The 12,970-nt window shown below is 38.6% G+C and overlaps 2 protein-coding genes across 2 annotated transcripts in view; one reads left to right on the forward strand and one right to left on the reverse strand.

Moving 5' to 3' along the window:
• LOC122079208 (THO complex subunit 2-like) overlaps positions 1-12,970 on the reverse strand; it is a 31,633-nt gene that overhangs the window by 2,693 nt on the left and 15,970 nt on the right. The window contains exons 19-29 of the mRNA XM_042645475.1: positions 11,846-11,973; positions 9,401-9,497; positions 9,192-9,320; positions 7,208-7,311; positions 6,885-7,065; positions 6,063-6,241; positions 5,293-5,899; positions 5,063-5,167; positions 2,308-2,463; positions 2,013-2,093; positions 1,247-1,708 (exon numbers count right to left, since the gene is read on the reverse strand). Of these exons, the coding sequence (XP_042501409.1) occupies positions 1,247-1,708; positions 2,013-2,093; positions 2,308-2,463; positions 5,063-5,167; positions 5,293-5,899; positions 6,063-6,241; positions 6,885-7,065; positions 7,208-7,311; positions 9,192-9,320; positions 9,401-9,497; positions 11,846-11,973 (2,229 nt within the window). The remainder of the gene's footprint in view (positions 1-1,246; positions 1,709-2,012; positions 2,094-2,307; positions 2,464-5,062; positions 5,168-5,292; positions 5,900-6,062; positions 6,242-6,884; positions 7,066-7,207; positions 7,312-9,191; positions 9,321-9,400; positions 9,498-11,845; positions 11,974-12,970) is intronic.
• The window catches only part of LOC122079209, a 38,619-nt gene continuing 32,827 nt past the window's right edge, over positions 7,179-12,970 (forward strand). Inside the window, exon 1 of the mRNA XM_042645476.1 lies at positions 7,179-7,195. The gene's annotated coding sequence lies outside the window, so the exon portion shown is untranslated. The remainder of the gene's footprint in view (positions 7,196-12,970) is intronic.

Genomic DNA, 12,970 nt, shown 5'->3' on the forward strand with positions numbered 1-12,970 from the left:
GTCGGGATTGGTCCTTGCTGATATGGCCAATGTTTTAAAAATGGAAGTGGGATCGGCTGTGACTGATCCCAATTCTGGCTGTTCCGGAGCAGCTGATTCCAGGGTTTTTGGGATCAGATCACTGGGATTTAGATCTGAAGGGACAATTGTAGGATTTTGGGACCAATTCCAGCCAATTAGGGACCAATTCGATCCCCGATTCCAAGTTTAAATACTTGGATACGGACGATAACAAATAAATCCCACAAAACATGCTCCAAGTTCTTTCCCATGGGAGGAAAAATCCCTGAATTCATACAGAATAAGTAAACTATGAACATCTCCTTATTAAATTTGAAATACATGATTTCCAGTTTCCTCACTTTAGCACCAATTCTGAAACTTGCTCGAGGCTCTAAAAAGTTCACATAGGCCTCAGTAATCCAACAGCAAAAGTTTGAAATGGTTAAGCAAAATTATTGACCATAGAAATAGCCACAATTCAACGTTTTACAACACTCCACTCAAAACAATCAAAGATAGTGATTAAAATCAGTCAGATCCAAGTGGTGTCTCATTTAATTTTAACGAATGGTAAACCAAATCAGGAGCAAGCTTGATATTCCAGGCAAAAATCTGAATGTATCCCAAGTCTCAATGTCTCAAACAAATACTCATCAGGTTTGATCCATAAAGATATTCGAAGTGGAGATCTACCCTTGTATTCTTCGTATGAAAAGGATCCAATTAGATCTGACTATCAAACCTAGCTTCTGAATTTGGTCCCAGAAGCAAAAGCCAATATGTTGCTAAAATAAAAAAACACTAACATGAATCTCATTAATTCTTGGATTGGACTTGTTCTGTTGCATTAACTAGTAAAGCAGCTCAATTCATCTCAATTCTCAACTTGTACAGCAGCTATTAGAAATTTTTAGACAAATAGTAGCACCAATAATCCTTACCCAGTATGGAGACTATACAAGGACCTATTTATAGCCTGCAGGTCTATCACTATGAAATATTTACCACCATCCATGCACACGAACCATAAAGTATATTGTTCTAGCCTGAGTACAAGCTTCCGCAATTCAACTATATTAGATTTTTAGACACTACAACTATTCATGTTCAACTAAGGTAGAAACCATTGTGACGTTTCATTAATGCAAAAACAGCCAAGCCAAAATAGTAGTTCCACTAAACCAAAATAAAATAAACGAAGTTTCATTATTACAGCATAAAATGTGACTGGAAAGAGACATACCTCAGATTCCGCAGTTTTCGGACCACCTTTCACCATGTTTTCATCCAATGTGCCTTTTGCAGGCTCATCTGCATGGTTTTGAGTTTCATTTGCTTTCGATGATCCAACTTGACCAGAACCTGAAGGTATAATTGATTGGGTATCTAACCCATTCACTAATGAACCACCTTTCGATTTAACTTGTCCTGAATCATGTTTCACAAACACATTGCTTTCTGCCCGGTCAAGCCTCCCATCAACAGGTTTTGTCCGCAGCATCTGCTCCTTGATAAGATTTCCCAAATCTGGGAGCTGGGTTGCAGAGGTATTCCTTGGCCCGACTGTCTCAACTTGAGAAATATTAAGAGCAGAACCATTGGAACCAGTTACTAAGTTACCAGCTGAAGATTTTGTGGCAGATGACGGTGCTGGCTTCAAATCAACATGCCCCATGCTAAATTCCTCCTCAGAAACCCATGAACTCTGAAAATATTGAAGGGATGTATAGTAAATGTCTAAAATTGTTTCCACTATCAAAATATTTTAACTACAGAAATTCATAAATGATGAGGAAGGGGCTATCTTCTTTTCATAGTTCTAAAAATTCGAGTGGATCGGCATCGATCAAAGACTGATCCCCGATCCTGACCGATCCACTGGTAAGGTATAAGGGTAAAATGGTCCAAAACATCAAATTAAAAAAAGGGGTAAATTTGCCCGATTCGGATCAGTGTTGGTTGATACTGATTTCAAGTTTAAAACCTTGCTTCTTTGTCATTAAAATTACCTTCCGGCCAGCCAAAGCTGCAGCAACACCTGCAGCCAATACCTTGAGATCCTCTCTCTCGTCCCCTTTAATTTTAACCACCTGTATTGAGAAGGAAAAAAAATTATTAGACAATAGATGACAAAGCCATGTCCTCATTGTGCGTGGGTAAGGCATCCTTAATTAGAGAACCTACTCAGGAAATAGTCCTTATTTTAACAGGTTGCAGACCCCACCTAGAGCACCCAATTTTGGCAGGACAGGAAACTCGCGGAAATGAAAATAATGCAGCAATAATTAGACAAGTATCCCTTACCCGCTTCTCAAGATTAATTCCACTCTTTCTAGTAACTGGAAAAACACCCGAAATTTTTGTCAACATTATGAGAGCATTACGGATCTCCATATATTCAGTGGATTCCAAGCACTGAATGAGCAAGCGTGTAATTCGTCCGCTCCATTTCCAGTGTACCTTTCAACAAGTAAAAGACATAATGAAACCAGATAGATGTTTTAACTGACGATGTGTCATAACAGCTAAAGCGTTATGATATTATTAATTTAAGTCAAGAACTTATAGCCTTCCATCTAAATAGCAGAAACATCATTGCTCAGTGTATTCCTGGATGCCAGACCCTACACGTCCTAGCCCTTGTGTGGGCCAACATTCAACTAGGATTTCCAGGAATCTGCCATTTGTGGGAATGAAGTAGAACAAAAAGGAGAAGCTAATAGAAAAATAAAACCCATGCAGGCAACAGGATATCAAAGGGCCCTATGACAGTATGAGGTTATTTGAACAAGCCAGAGGGCCTTTCATCCACTAAGCCACCAAGTAAAGCAGGATCAAGTTGCAAATATCTAAATCCAGAAATAAACAAAGGCTACAAGACAACAGAAAGTTACTACCCATTATTTACTCAAGAACTCGGGTTAACAGATTTTTCAAATTTCTAGGAGACAAAAAACATTCCGTATTGTGATTAGCAATAAAATTGACTAAGCTCCGTCTCCAACTTGATCACTGGCTAGGGAAGGCTCGGTTTGAAGAAGAGAAGGGCATAGAAAAAACAGATATCATCATTATGGTCATTGAAGCCTTAACCCAACTATTAGCAGTCAATCACAAAAGTCTTATTTTCCACTCCACAACCAAAAGCTTTCTATGGGAAATTTTTGGATCTGGTGGTAGAACCGTTGAATGAGCCTATTAAATATATTCTTTATTGGATGTCCAGTATGTAGTTTTATTCTTTCATATAAGTCCCGCATCATGCCCAAAACAAATCTCAGCTATTAGTCTATTATTGTGTGTATGGATCCCGATTTAGGTCTCTAAAGTTTTTAAGGAGAGTTCAACTTGAAAACTGAAATTGCATAGTATTATATAAAGGCTTTTAGTATTTAAAATATTATTCCATTTCAATTCCCAAAAATTACTCAGGCCAGTTCATTTTGGTTTTCCATTTCCCAGTTCTGACTTCTGCTTCCAACCTCAGTCTTGGGTAGTGGCTACAAGCCTACGATCCACCGAGCAGCCTCTTTAGCTAGGTAATGAGCTTCATAATTAAAGGAGGAATGAAATATCCAGGTCACAAAAATTTTCAATAAGTCACTCCTAATGTCAATGCCCATCCTCGCATGTATTAATTCATAAACTAATAGGCCCCACCCATTTTGTCAAGAAAGTTACATACAGAGGCAAATGGGGGATGACAAATCAAGGGGGACAAGAAAGCATGCTAGACTTCCAATTTCGAATACAGAGAAAAGAGATCCAAGCTGGTTGTGTAAAACAAACCATTTTTTTTAAGAAAAGCCTAAACTGCACATATAACAGCTATTGTAGATTAATTCTCCGAGGTGAGCGAAGGTGATGGCCAGGGTCCCAAGGCGCCAAGGCCTTATTGGTAAAGGCATGGACCTTTCACGTTATGTCAGTACTTATTGTTTACCAATATCCTGATTAAATTATTTTAATATTTAGTCCACTTAGTAGTAATATAAAGTGTAAACTAAAAAGGAGACATGAAGCATTCCCCAAGCAATCAATGATCATTCAACATTCACTAAAACCCAAAAACATGATCAAGAAAGTGTCCATTCTAATCACCATGATTACAGGACTTAGTTGTATTCGTTTCCAGTTTTAAGTTTTTAACACCCTTGAAAGAATTGATAAGGTGCACCATAAAAGCATACAATCATGCATGAGTTTTTTTTTTTTTTTTAAAAGGGTCCTTGCCTATGTCAAAATCAGGCTAAGGAAACCAAGGCAAGGCCTCGACAACCAAGGCAAGTGCCGAGTGCAAGCCTTGCCATTTCTGGAGGGCTTTGACAACGATGACAGATATGCCCAAATGTTGTTCACATCCCAGCAACAGAAGGTGCCAACCACCTGATCATTTAAGACCAATTTATTGTTTATTAATGGCCATTGTTCACCTGGGTACGAATAGAAAGTAAATTCCCTCAGAGAGCATCCCACCACATGTTGTGTCACGATAGTAAGATCTGTTTTTAGAAATCTCAAAGCTCAACCTGTGGGCTCAAGAAATCACACTCGTGGACAAGGAACCAATCTTCATGATTCATATGCAGATAGATGTAGCTCAATTCAACTAAGCTTTTATCCCAACAGAATGATGATGTAGCATGAAGCATGTTTCATCATTCAACTATATTTAAAGTCATATTTTTTGTAATCCTGAGTCCAGTAACTATATAGATAGGATCTCCTCCGGATTGGCAAAGTTCCAAATTTAGTGATCCATCTCAAGCCTCAGGCTTACCATGTTTAGACCTTTCTTTGAGCACATGGTGAATTCAACTTCACTCGCACTTGATTTGGAAAATACTTCACCAACTTGCCAAGATATCTACTTGGAAGATACTACCACCAACTGGCCAAGATAATTACAAGCCACACTATCGAGTATGTGTTCGTAATACATCTTAGGCTATATCGAGGAGAGAGAGGGAGAGAGAGAGAGAACCAGTTGCAAACAGCCCAGGAGGAGAGGGGACTCAGTGCGGCGAATTTTCACACATTATGGCAGCAAAAAACTCACCTTAATAAACTGGCTATATGTGACTCGCTGACTGTTCGGATATCTATAATAGACAGCAAAGCCTGGCATGTTCCCACACTCACGTTCATATATTGATTCATCACTCTGAAAAATAAAGTGTTTGCATATATTAGTGAGAAAAGTACAGACTAATTAGGCGAAGCATGATCTTCATCAACTTGACAACAGAAAATAATAGAGAAAATAGTATATTCTGACACAAGGAGTACCTTCCAATGGTAAGCCATTTTTAGCGTCTCATACAAAAACCTCCCAAGTCTACCAGCTTCATATTCAGTGCAACAGCAGATCATAGGTTGTAATGTCTTGCATATGAGAACATCGATATGATTAACAGTGTTAAAAAATGGAGTTCCAAGAGAATGTAGGGTGTGCACAAATTCAGCACAGTAAACTGCATCTGGCATGCTAAAAATACAGCGCGGGAAAATACAGCGTTGAAGAAACTCCATGTTAATTTTCAAAGTATCTGGGCACGAACTAAGCCATTTATCCTTTTCACGTGCAAGCCTCTGACGAACAGATGCAACATTTTCCTCATGCTTTTGGAGTTCAGCGGTCAAGCGATCTAGAGATTCCTGGATTCTTTCCTTGTCTTTCTTCCGTTTGATGATAGCTGAATTTGAATTATCAGAAAGCTCTTCTAAAGCTTTCAGAGCAGCTTGCTGCTTAGCTATCTCAGATTCATAACGGTTCCGAGGAACATGGAGATCATAGAGTGTGAGCCCCCAAAATGTAGCATAGAGATCAGGGGAGAGGCTGTTCCAAGCTTTTGAAGGTAAAATTGTTCTCACTGTAACAAGAAGATCAGACCACCTGTATGATAAAAAGATTTGGCGCACCATAATTAATAAACAGATATAAGCATTAAAAGGCCCAAAGATACAAGTACAAATATTTGAGAAATATGTACATGCCTTTCCATGCAATGATACACCTATAATTCAAACAAGATCATTAAAACAGAGAAGAATATTACGTGGTAGACTTCTGAGAACCAAGATCCAGGACCAAATTAGCAGATGAGATTGAGGATTCAGACTCCTGGTCTGCAATTGATGTGTTTGGCTCTTCAATGTCATCAGAAGGCCAGCAGATATCAGAACCACTTGAACACTTGAAGAGCCTCATTACAGGCCGGTATATTAGAAAGGCTACCTGGAACAGTAAAATATCATTAATGTTGTTTACGGGTATTGCTCAGAATTCCTTGGTATATGTGTTGGAGTATTAGTGCAATGAGTATAGATGTAACTCAGGCTACCCATGAAAATTTTGACCTTGAATATTATCTACACCCAGCCTGAGGCTTGGCCCTATTCAAAATTCCTGAATTGCTCAACCCACCTGGCCCAAGTTGTAGCCCTAGCTATGAAGACAATGCATCGAAGATCAAACTCACTGCTACTCTCCATTCATATTTGAATGGAACTTGACAGAAGCAGTAAATGAAATTAAAATCGTCATTCAAATCACCCAACTTTTCTATTTTTTCCAATGGTCAAATGACCAAAGTATTTCAATTTCAACAGGGAACAAAATAAAAACATTTAGTTACTCCAGATGGAATTCATTCATACGAAAGTTAAATACTTTCAACCCAAATTACGAAAATTCAAAGTGAAATCACTGAAATATTTCAATTCTGATCATGAGAAAATTCAGCCCAAATAGAAACTTAATTTCATCATGAACAAAACACAAAAATGGGAATTAAAAAAAATAATAATAATAAAACCAGCATTGCTATATGGCAGGATTTTTTGGTTGACTGAACAAAAACAACAGACAATCACCATACCTCAGGCTCAAGATGGTATTTGTGGACAAGATCATCAAGAGATGGGATCAGCTGAGCATAGTTTACAGCTGGAGTTATTGCACTATAAAGGAATTCCACATATTGCAGAAGGGTTCCATGGCATCTATCGAACTGTTCACTGACCATCTTAATGTATGGTGCATCAGCATTTATGATGACCCTGAAGTGCATTGAACCATATTATAGCCAATTACTTACACAGGTATACCATTGTTGCAGCACTCAGCCAAGAGAACTTGATAAACAACACACACACGCACAAGAGAGAGAGAGAGAGAGAGAGAGAGAGATGTCTAACTCACACAGAGGGATGTTGAGCTATGAGCAATAGCAGAGGAATGGCTAACTTAGGTTCTTCCTTTGGGAGCAATGCGTCTCTCAGTCTATTAGTCGATTTGATCAGTGCCTGCAAGATCTCTGAAAGATTAAAAAGCCTTCCCACTTGACTACCAGATAGTATGCTTAGAAACACTTAAGAGAACATGCTTAGAAACACTTAAGAGAACAACTCTCAGGTCTACATACTGAAGGAGGCAACTTTTATATAGGCTATTAGGCTCAGAGATCACTTTTCAGTCGTCGGCAAAAAATGGCATTCTAATGAAATACAAAACCGTTATAAAAACTTGCTCCTCCTTTCTTCTTTTTATTTCATTCACACCCCCCCCCCCACAAAAAAAAAAAATACACATAAGAAGACAAATCTTGAAAGCACAATGTTTCAGATTTATGCATCATCCACAATAAAAACCCAAACAACTATCTTGATTTTGATGCTCATGAGAGCAGAGGCCAACTGTGACCGAAAATGAAAAGTTTAGTATCAATCCTTTCCCAACTACTCATAAAAACAGAGGGAACAAGGAAAAATTTCAGGAAATTACCTCATTAAGCAAAATGGCCCTTAAATTTACTAAAATAGGCAGTCCAGATTGACTTGTGACAAAATATCTCTAATTTTTAAATAAACATATAGATATTTATGATGTTCTTGATTGATTTGTGAGTTTTGAATTGTTCCCTTTCATTTTTATGTATTCTTCAAAAAAAAAAAATTTTAAATTAAAAATGGATTTTTTAATTTCTTATATCTTCAAATCATCTAAAATTGAAAGAAACATGCCAATAAACATGTTATATTGGTCATGAGCTAAGTAAGCTTGTCATGCCATTGCGAAGGGAATTTGTATCCTCTGAACTCATAGCAATATGTTTTATTAAAAATATATCATTATCACCGCAAGTAAGAAATAGAGGTAAGGTGCCTTGAGGGAGAGGAGGAAGAAAAGATGAGAGTACACACTCCCAATTGGTAAACAGCAAGCAGTAGGTAAACCCAGTCTTCAAATTCATTTCAATCCAAATCTGTCTTTGGTAATGTTGGGTACAAATATATAGAAAAATAAAAAGAAATAAAACTCCTATTAAATCTCTAAAACCAAGATAACTACTAGTCTATCTCCTACGACTTTGACTCACTCTCAACTAAAACTCCAAAGATAATTAAAATTACAAAGAATTCCAAAAATAAAAATCCTAGAATATCCTACTAGACCAAAGACCCAACTTTGGATCCGGTTCATCCCCATCTGGGCTCCCCAACAGGGTTTGGACAGTCCAAGGAATTGCTCCCACATCACTTCTACTTGTCACCATGCCTAGTTAAGTTTAAAAATCACCTCATATTCAATAACCTGTCACATGGTAGTACATGGGTGGAAGCATGTCATAAAGCACCTTGCAAATGACCAACTGGTCAAGTTCCAGGCCAAGCTGTTGGAGGAATTCCCCTTAAAAGTGGGAAGGATTTCATAAAATGGTGACAATGCCCTTTCACTATTATGGAATCTGATGCCATAAATCCTAGATTTGCAATAGTTGTGGTTCATAAGGATCCGTAATTCCAAGTTTCTCCTATCACCACCAACACAAGCCACACCATTGAAATACAAGAAGAAACCACTTTTCTCCTCACCTCACCACATCCCTTCCCATTAATGCTTCAAGTTTCATCAAATCCTGACAACCTTGCACTTTCTTAACCTATTCAAGAACCAACATCCATCTTTCAGCAAAACTGCCAACCCCTGGGATAATTACAGGCATTATGGTTTGGATGTCATTTCTGTGGGTTCCATAGTACTTGGCTCCTAGATGAGAATAGTAAGGCAAGAAAGCCTACACCTGAATGGAAATTATAGAGGGGCATCTTCATTCACAAAGTGATCGCAGGTTTATTCCCAAACACCCCCAAAGATAAAAGTATTTAAAGCCCTCAGAAAGCACCTTGTTATTCCTCGTTATCCCAAAAGAGGTAGCTTGATATCGTAGCGTTTCACTCCCTGCCATTGCATCCAGCTGCTCCTCTGTCATGTTTTCGGTATACTGGACATTTGCCATTTGTTGGATAAGCTCCTGTATCATTCACACAGCATAGAACACATAAATTTTTCATAATTACACACCAAAATGGAATAACTTAACAAGTAAATTACCTGCAAGAGGACAAGCTCAATCCCCTGCCCCTTTTTCAATTGATTCACAAGATACTGGAACAGTCCCCTCAGTTCCATTGAGGGATACTTCTTGCACCTGCAACACGAAAATGTGCTTTAGTAGTTGATTTGAGATGCAAATGCAGCTAGGCCAAAAGAAACATCCTGCTGATCCATATAATTTATTTATCTGTCGTTCGACAAAATCCATACGAAGAATCAAACCAGAGTATGTTAATCACACTTTTCCACAAATGTCAGACTTGCAACCACCCCTAGCAAAGTATCTGATGGGACTAGGGTCACTAAACATCAAGCTTACAACCCAGCCCGACAACAGGACCAATAGAACTGATGTGGAGCAATGTCTAACAGTCACAAGCCTAATAATATGGCTAACAGTATAGGGATGTCGACTCAAGGTCAACCCACAGAATGTGTCGGTCAAAAGACCAATATAACACAACAAGGCTAGGTTACTGTGATGACAACCTGCTGTCTAAATTAGTAACTAGGGAAACTCATGTTTCATTGGACAATAGACTGTTAATAATATGCGAACAGTAGTTAACTAGCACAAAAGAATAACCCACACTCTCAGTAGTAACAGGGAACCAGAAATTGAGTCAACAGAATAACCCCCAAAATAAAAACTTAATGGTATCAACAGTAATAGCCCCAAGGCCGCCTCTGATGGGCCTCTACTTCCAGTCAAAGGTAGTGTTTGAGTAGACCTTCAACTCTTCAAAAATTCAGCCAGATCTGATGGCTAGACCACCAGTTATGGGAGTGACTCAAAATTAAAAACAAGGACCCAGAATTAGATACTAACTAACTAAGAGACTTATAGCCATTGGATGGCCTTCAAACTACTGTCTAAGGATAGGATAGGGAGAAAAACATACTAAAAGAAGGACTTTATTGCGAGCTATTGGTAGTGGGTTCGAGTCTGGAAACAGCCTCTTCGCAAAGTGGGGGTAAGGCTGCATACATTATGACCCTCCCCAGACCCTGCAGTGGCAGGAGCCTCGTGCACTGGGTACGCCCTTTTTGTAATCTACGTTGCACCATAAAACATTGCTCCTAATGGAGTAGTCTATCCCAAATCATTAAGAAGAGAAATAATGGGTGATAGACTTTTCGTAGCCCCATAAGACAGAATTTTGTTAACCATGCATTCACGGTTCCACGTACACTACCAGTCGCACGAATGCACACCCACACAACACTTATGCAGGAGCATGATCTCAACACTTTGAGATGGCTTGATCTAACAATTTGGGTCTTAACAGCATAGGTTAAAATTTAAATTAATAGCAGTCTTAAAGTGAAGTGTCCACAGTTTTATTGTGGGGCCAAGCAATAGATAGTGATTTGGGTGTTTAGTAGTTCTATTGCTTTGGGAAGTCATGGGCTATAAGTTAGCTTTTTTATTATGAAGAATCCTATTGTACTTCCATGAAGCCAACTCCATTAAGTTGGGATAAGGCTGTTTGTTGTTGTTGTTGTTGTAATCCTATTGTACTTCCAATTTTAGGATAAGTCGATTTAGGAAATAAGAGTCCTCAATAGAGTTTGTTTCTTCTCTCTTTTGTGGTCTATATATATGTAACCAAACCCCCCACCTAAAGATTTATGGTGAAAGGAATGATATGATTTCGGTTTTGGAATATTGGTTGTTGCCAATTTTGTTGGTGTTCTCTCTCTCTCTTCACTACTCTAGCCCTCCCCTGTCTCTCTCTCTCTCATCCCCCATAGAAGGGCCTCTTTCACTCTCTAAACCCCCCCCCCAAGAAACGTTAGGAAGGTTTTTCCTACTCTTATTCCGTTTTCTCTCCTTCAATTTCTTCTTTTCCCTCCAAACCCCCCAACCCCACCCCCACCCCCCCAACAAGATGTTAGTCTTCAAATTATCCGGAAATTAATTTCTGAAATCTGGTAGCAATTCTTTGAAAATCTGATCGTTAGATTTGGCATCAGATTTTATCCAGATCTGACCTCAGATCTGGAATATTCTTTCCAATATTTTCTGACCGCTAAATCTGAGATCAGATCTAGCCCACATCTAGCCATCATATTGGGATCTATTCCAATCCACTAGTGGGCCCATTACTCACAGGCCAATCAGATCAGTCAGATCTGATAGATCCTACATCACACACATAAAAATTAAAGGTCTCAAACAAGTACCAAGCATCCAGAAAAGAAAATTAATACTGGAGCCTTGTTAACAACTAGATTGGCATTAAGGACCAAAACTTAATTAGCAAAGCACTGAATTATGCAAAATTAACTAGATTCTTAGCAATAGATAATGAAAACAGCAGCTAATAAACGGGAAAATGCATCTAATAAAGGGAACAAACAACTAAACAGCAATAATTCAGATTAATTATTCAACACATTATGCTTTAGAACAAAATACTGCAAGATAATGAAACATACAAGTGGCCCCAAAAAGAAGCCAAAGATTGAAGCCAATCTGATACATTAAGGCCATCATCTTTTAGTTTCTCACGTCCCACTTGCGCCAAGCGCTCGATCACGACATATTCCAAAACATCGTACTCAAGCTGCAGCAACATAGTTCAATGAGTCATGATACCAACAAAGCTACAACAATAATGACATTAATGATGTTAACAAGAATAATTTTACTACTCCTTACTTATTAACATATAACCATAGTCCACAAATTCGGGGACAAGAAAAATACTGTGGGAAATGTTCAGGGATTATTTGTTTTAGTAGGTGAAGTAAAAAAATCTGGTGCGCATGCACATAAACGTGCACAAATACATGAATATAAATAATACATGTACAATACAGAAAACCCATGTTTTAAATGTCCAAGACAGCGGGAAAAAAAATTCCAAAGTTATTCTTACACATAAATGTTATGGGGTATCAGATATTAACTTCCAAGTTACACTACAATTACAATACTATTACAACTAAGCGCTTTTCAGTTACAAAAAGTTCACTTACCCAACTAGGTTGACAACTAGTACATGTAGAGAATGTCAAGGGTCCAAAGCCAGCCAACCCAGACCACTGCCCCTACCATAGCTGTCATGGTGTCTAGGCAACCCAAGGTGTTGGAGGGGGCCTCGACGCAAGGCAACACCAACAAGGCACCTAGGTGAACATGGCACCTGGACAACAAAGCGACACCTTGACAACTATGGCCCCCATGTTTTCATTCAAGCCTATGCGAAATCTTGACCCACATATTTTCCACTATAGGCCCGTTACCCTTTCCAATAGGCTTTTCACCCTCCCTTTATAAAGCCTAAATGTAGTAAAGCTATGATTAAGAATAAACTACATTACTTCAGCCATATAAACTATTGGATAAGATTTCAAAGCTGTCCTACCATTTCTTGATGAGCTGCCGGATCTACCCAGACATAGAGTGTGTCTTCCCTGGTTGCTCTAAGGTGTCTAGTAATGGCTGTGTAATTGAAGGACACATTCTGCCCTTATAAAGGTTAATATACAGAAGAAGTTGAACAAGAAGGCGAGGGACTGAGGGATGAGTTTAATGACGCAATGCTAGAGAAACAGACA

The sequence above is a fragment of the Macadamia integrifolia genome, chromosome 5 (genome assembly GCF_013358625.1).
Source record: "Macadamia integrifolia cultivar HAES 741 chromosome 5, SCU_Mint_v3, whole genome shotgun sequence".
In the NCBI taxonomy this organism is placed as follows: Eukaryota; Viridiplantae; Streptophyta; class Magnoliopsida; order Proteales; family Proteaceae; genus Macadamia; species Macadamia integrifolia.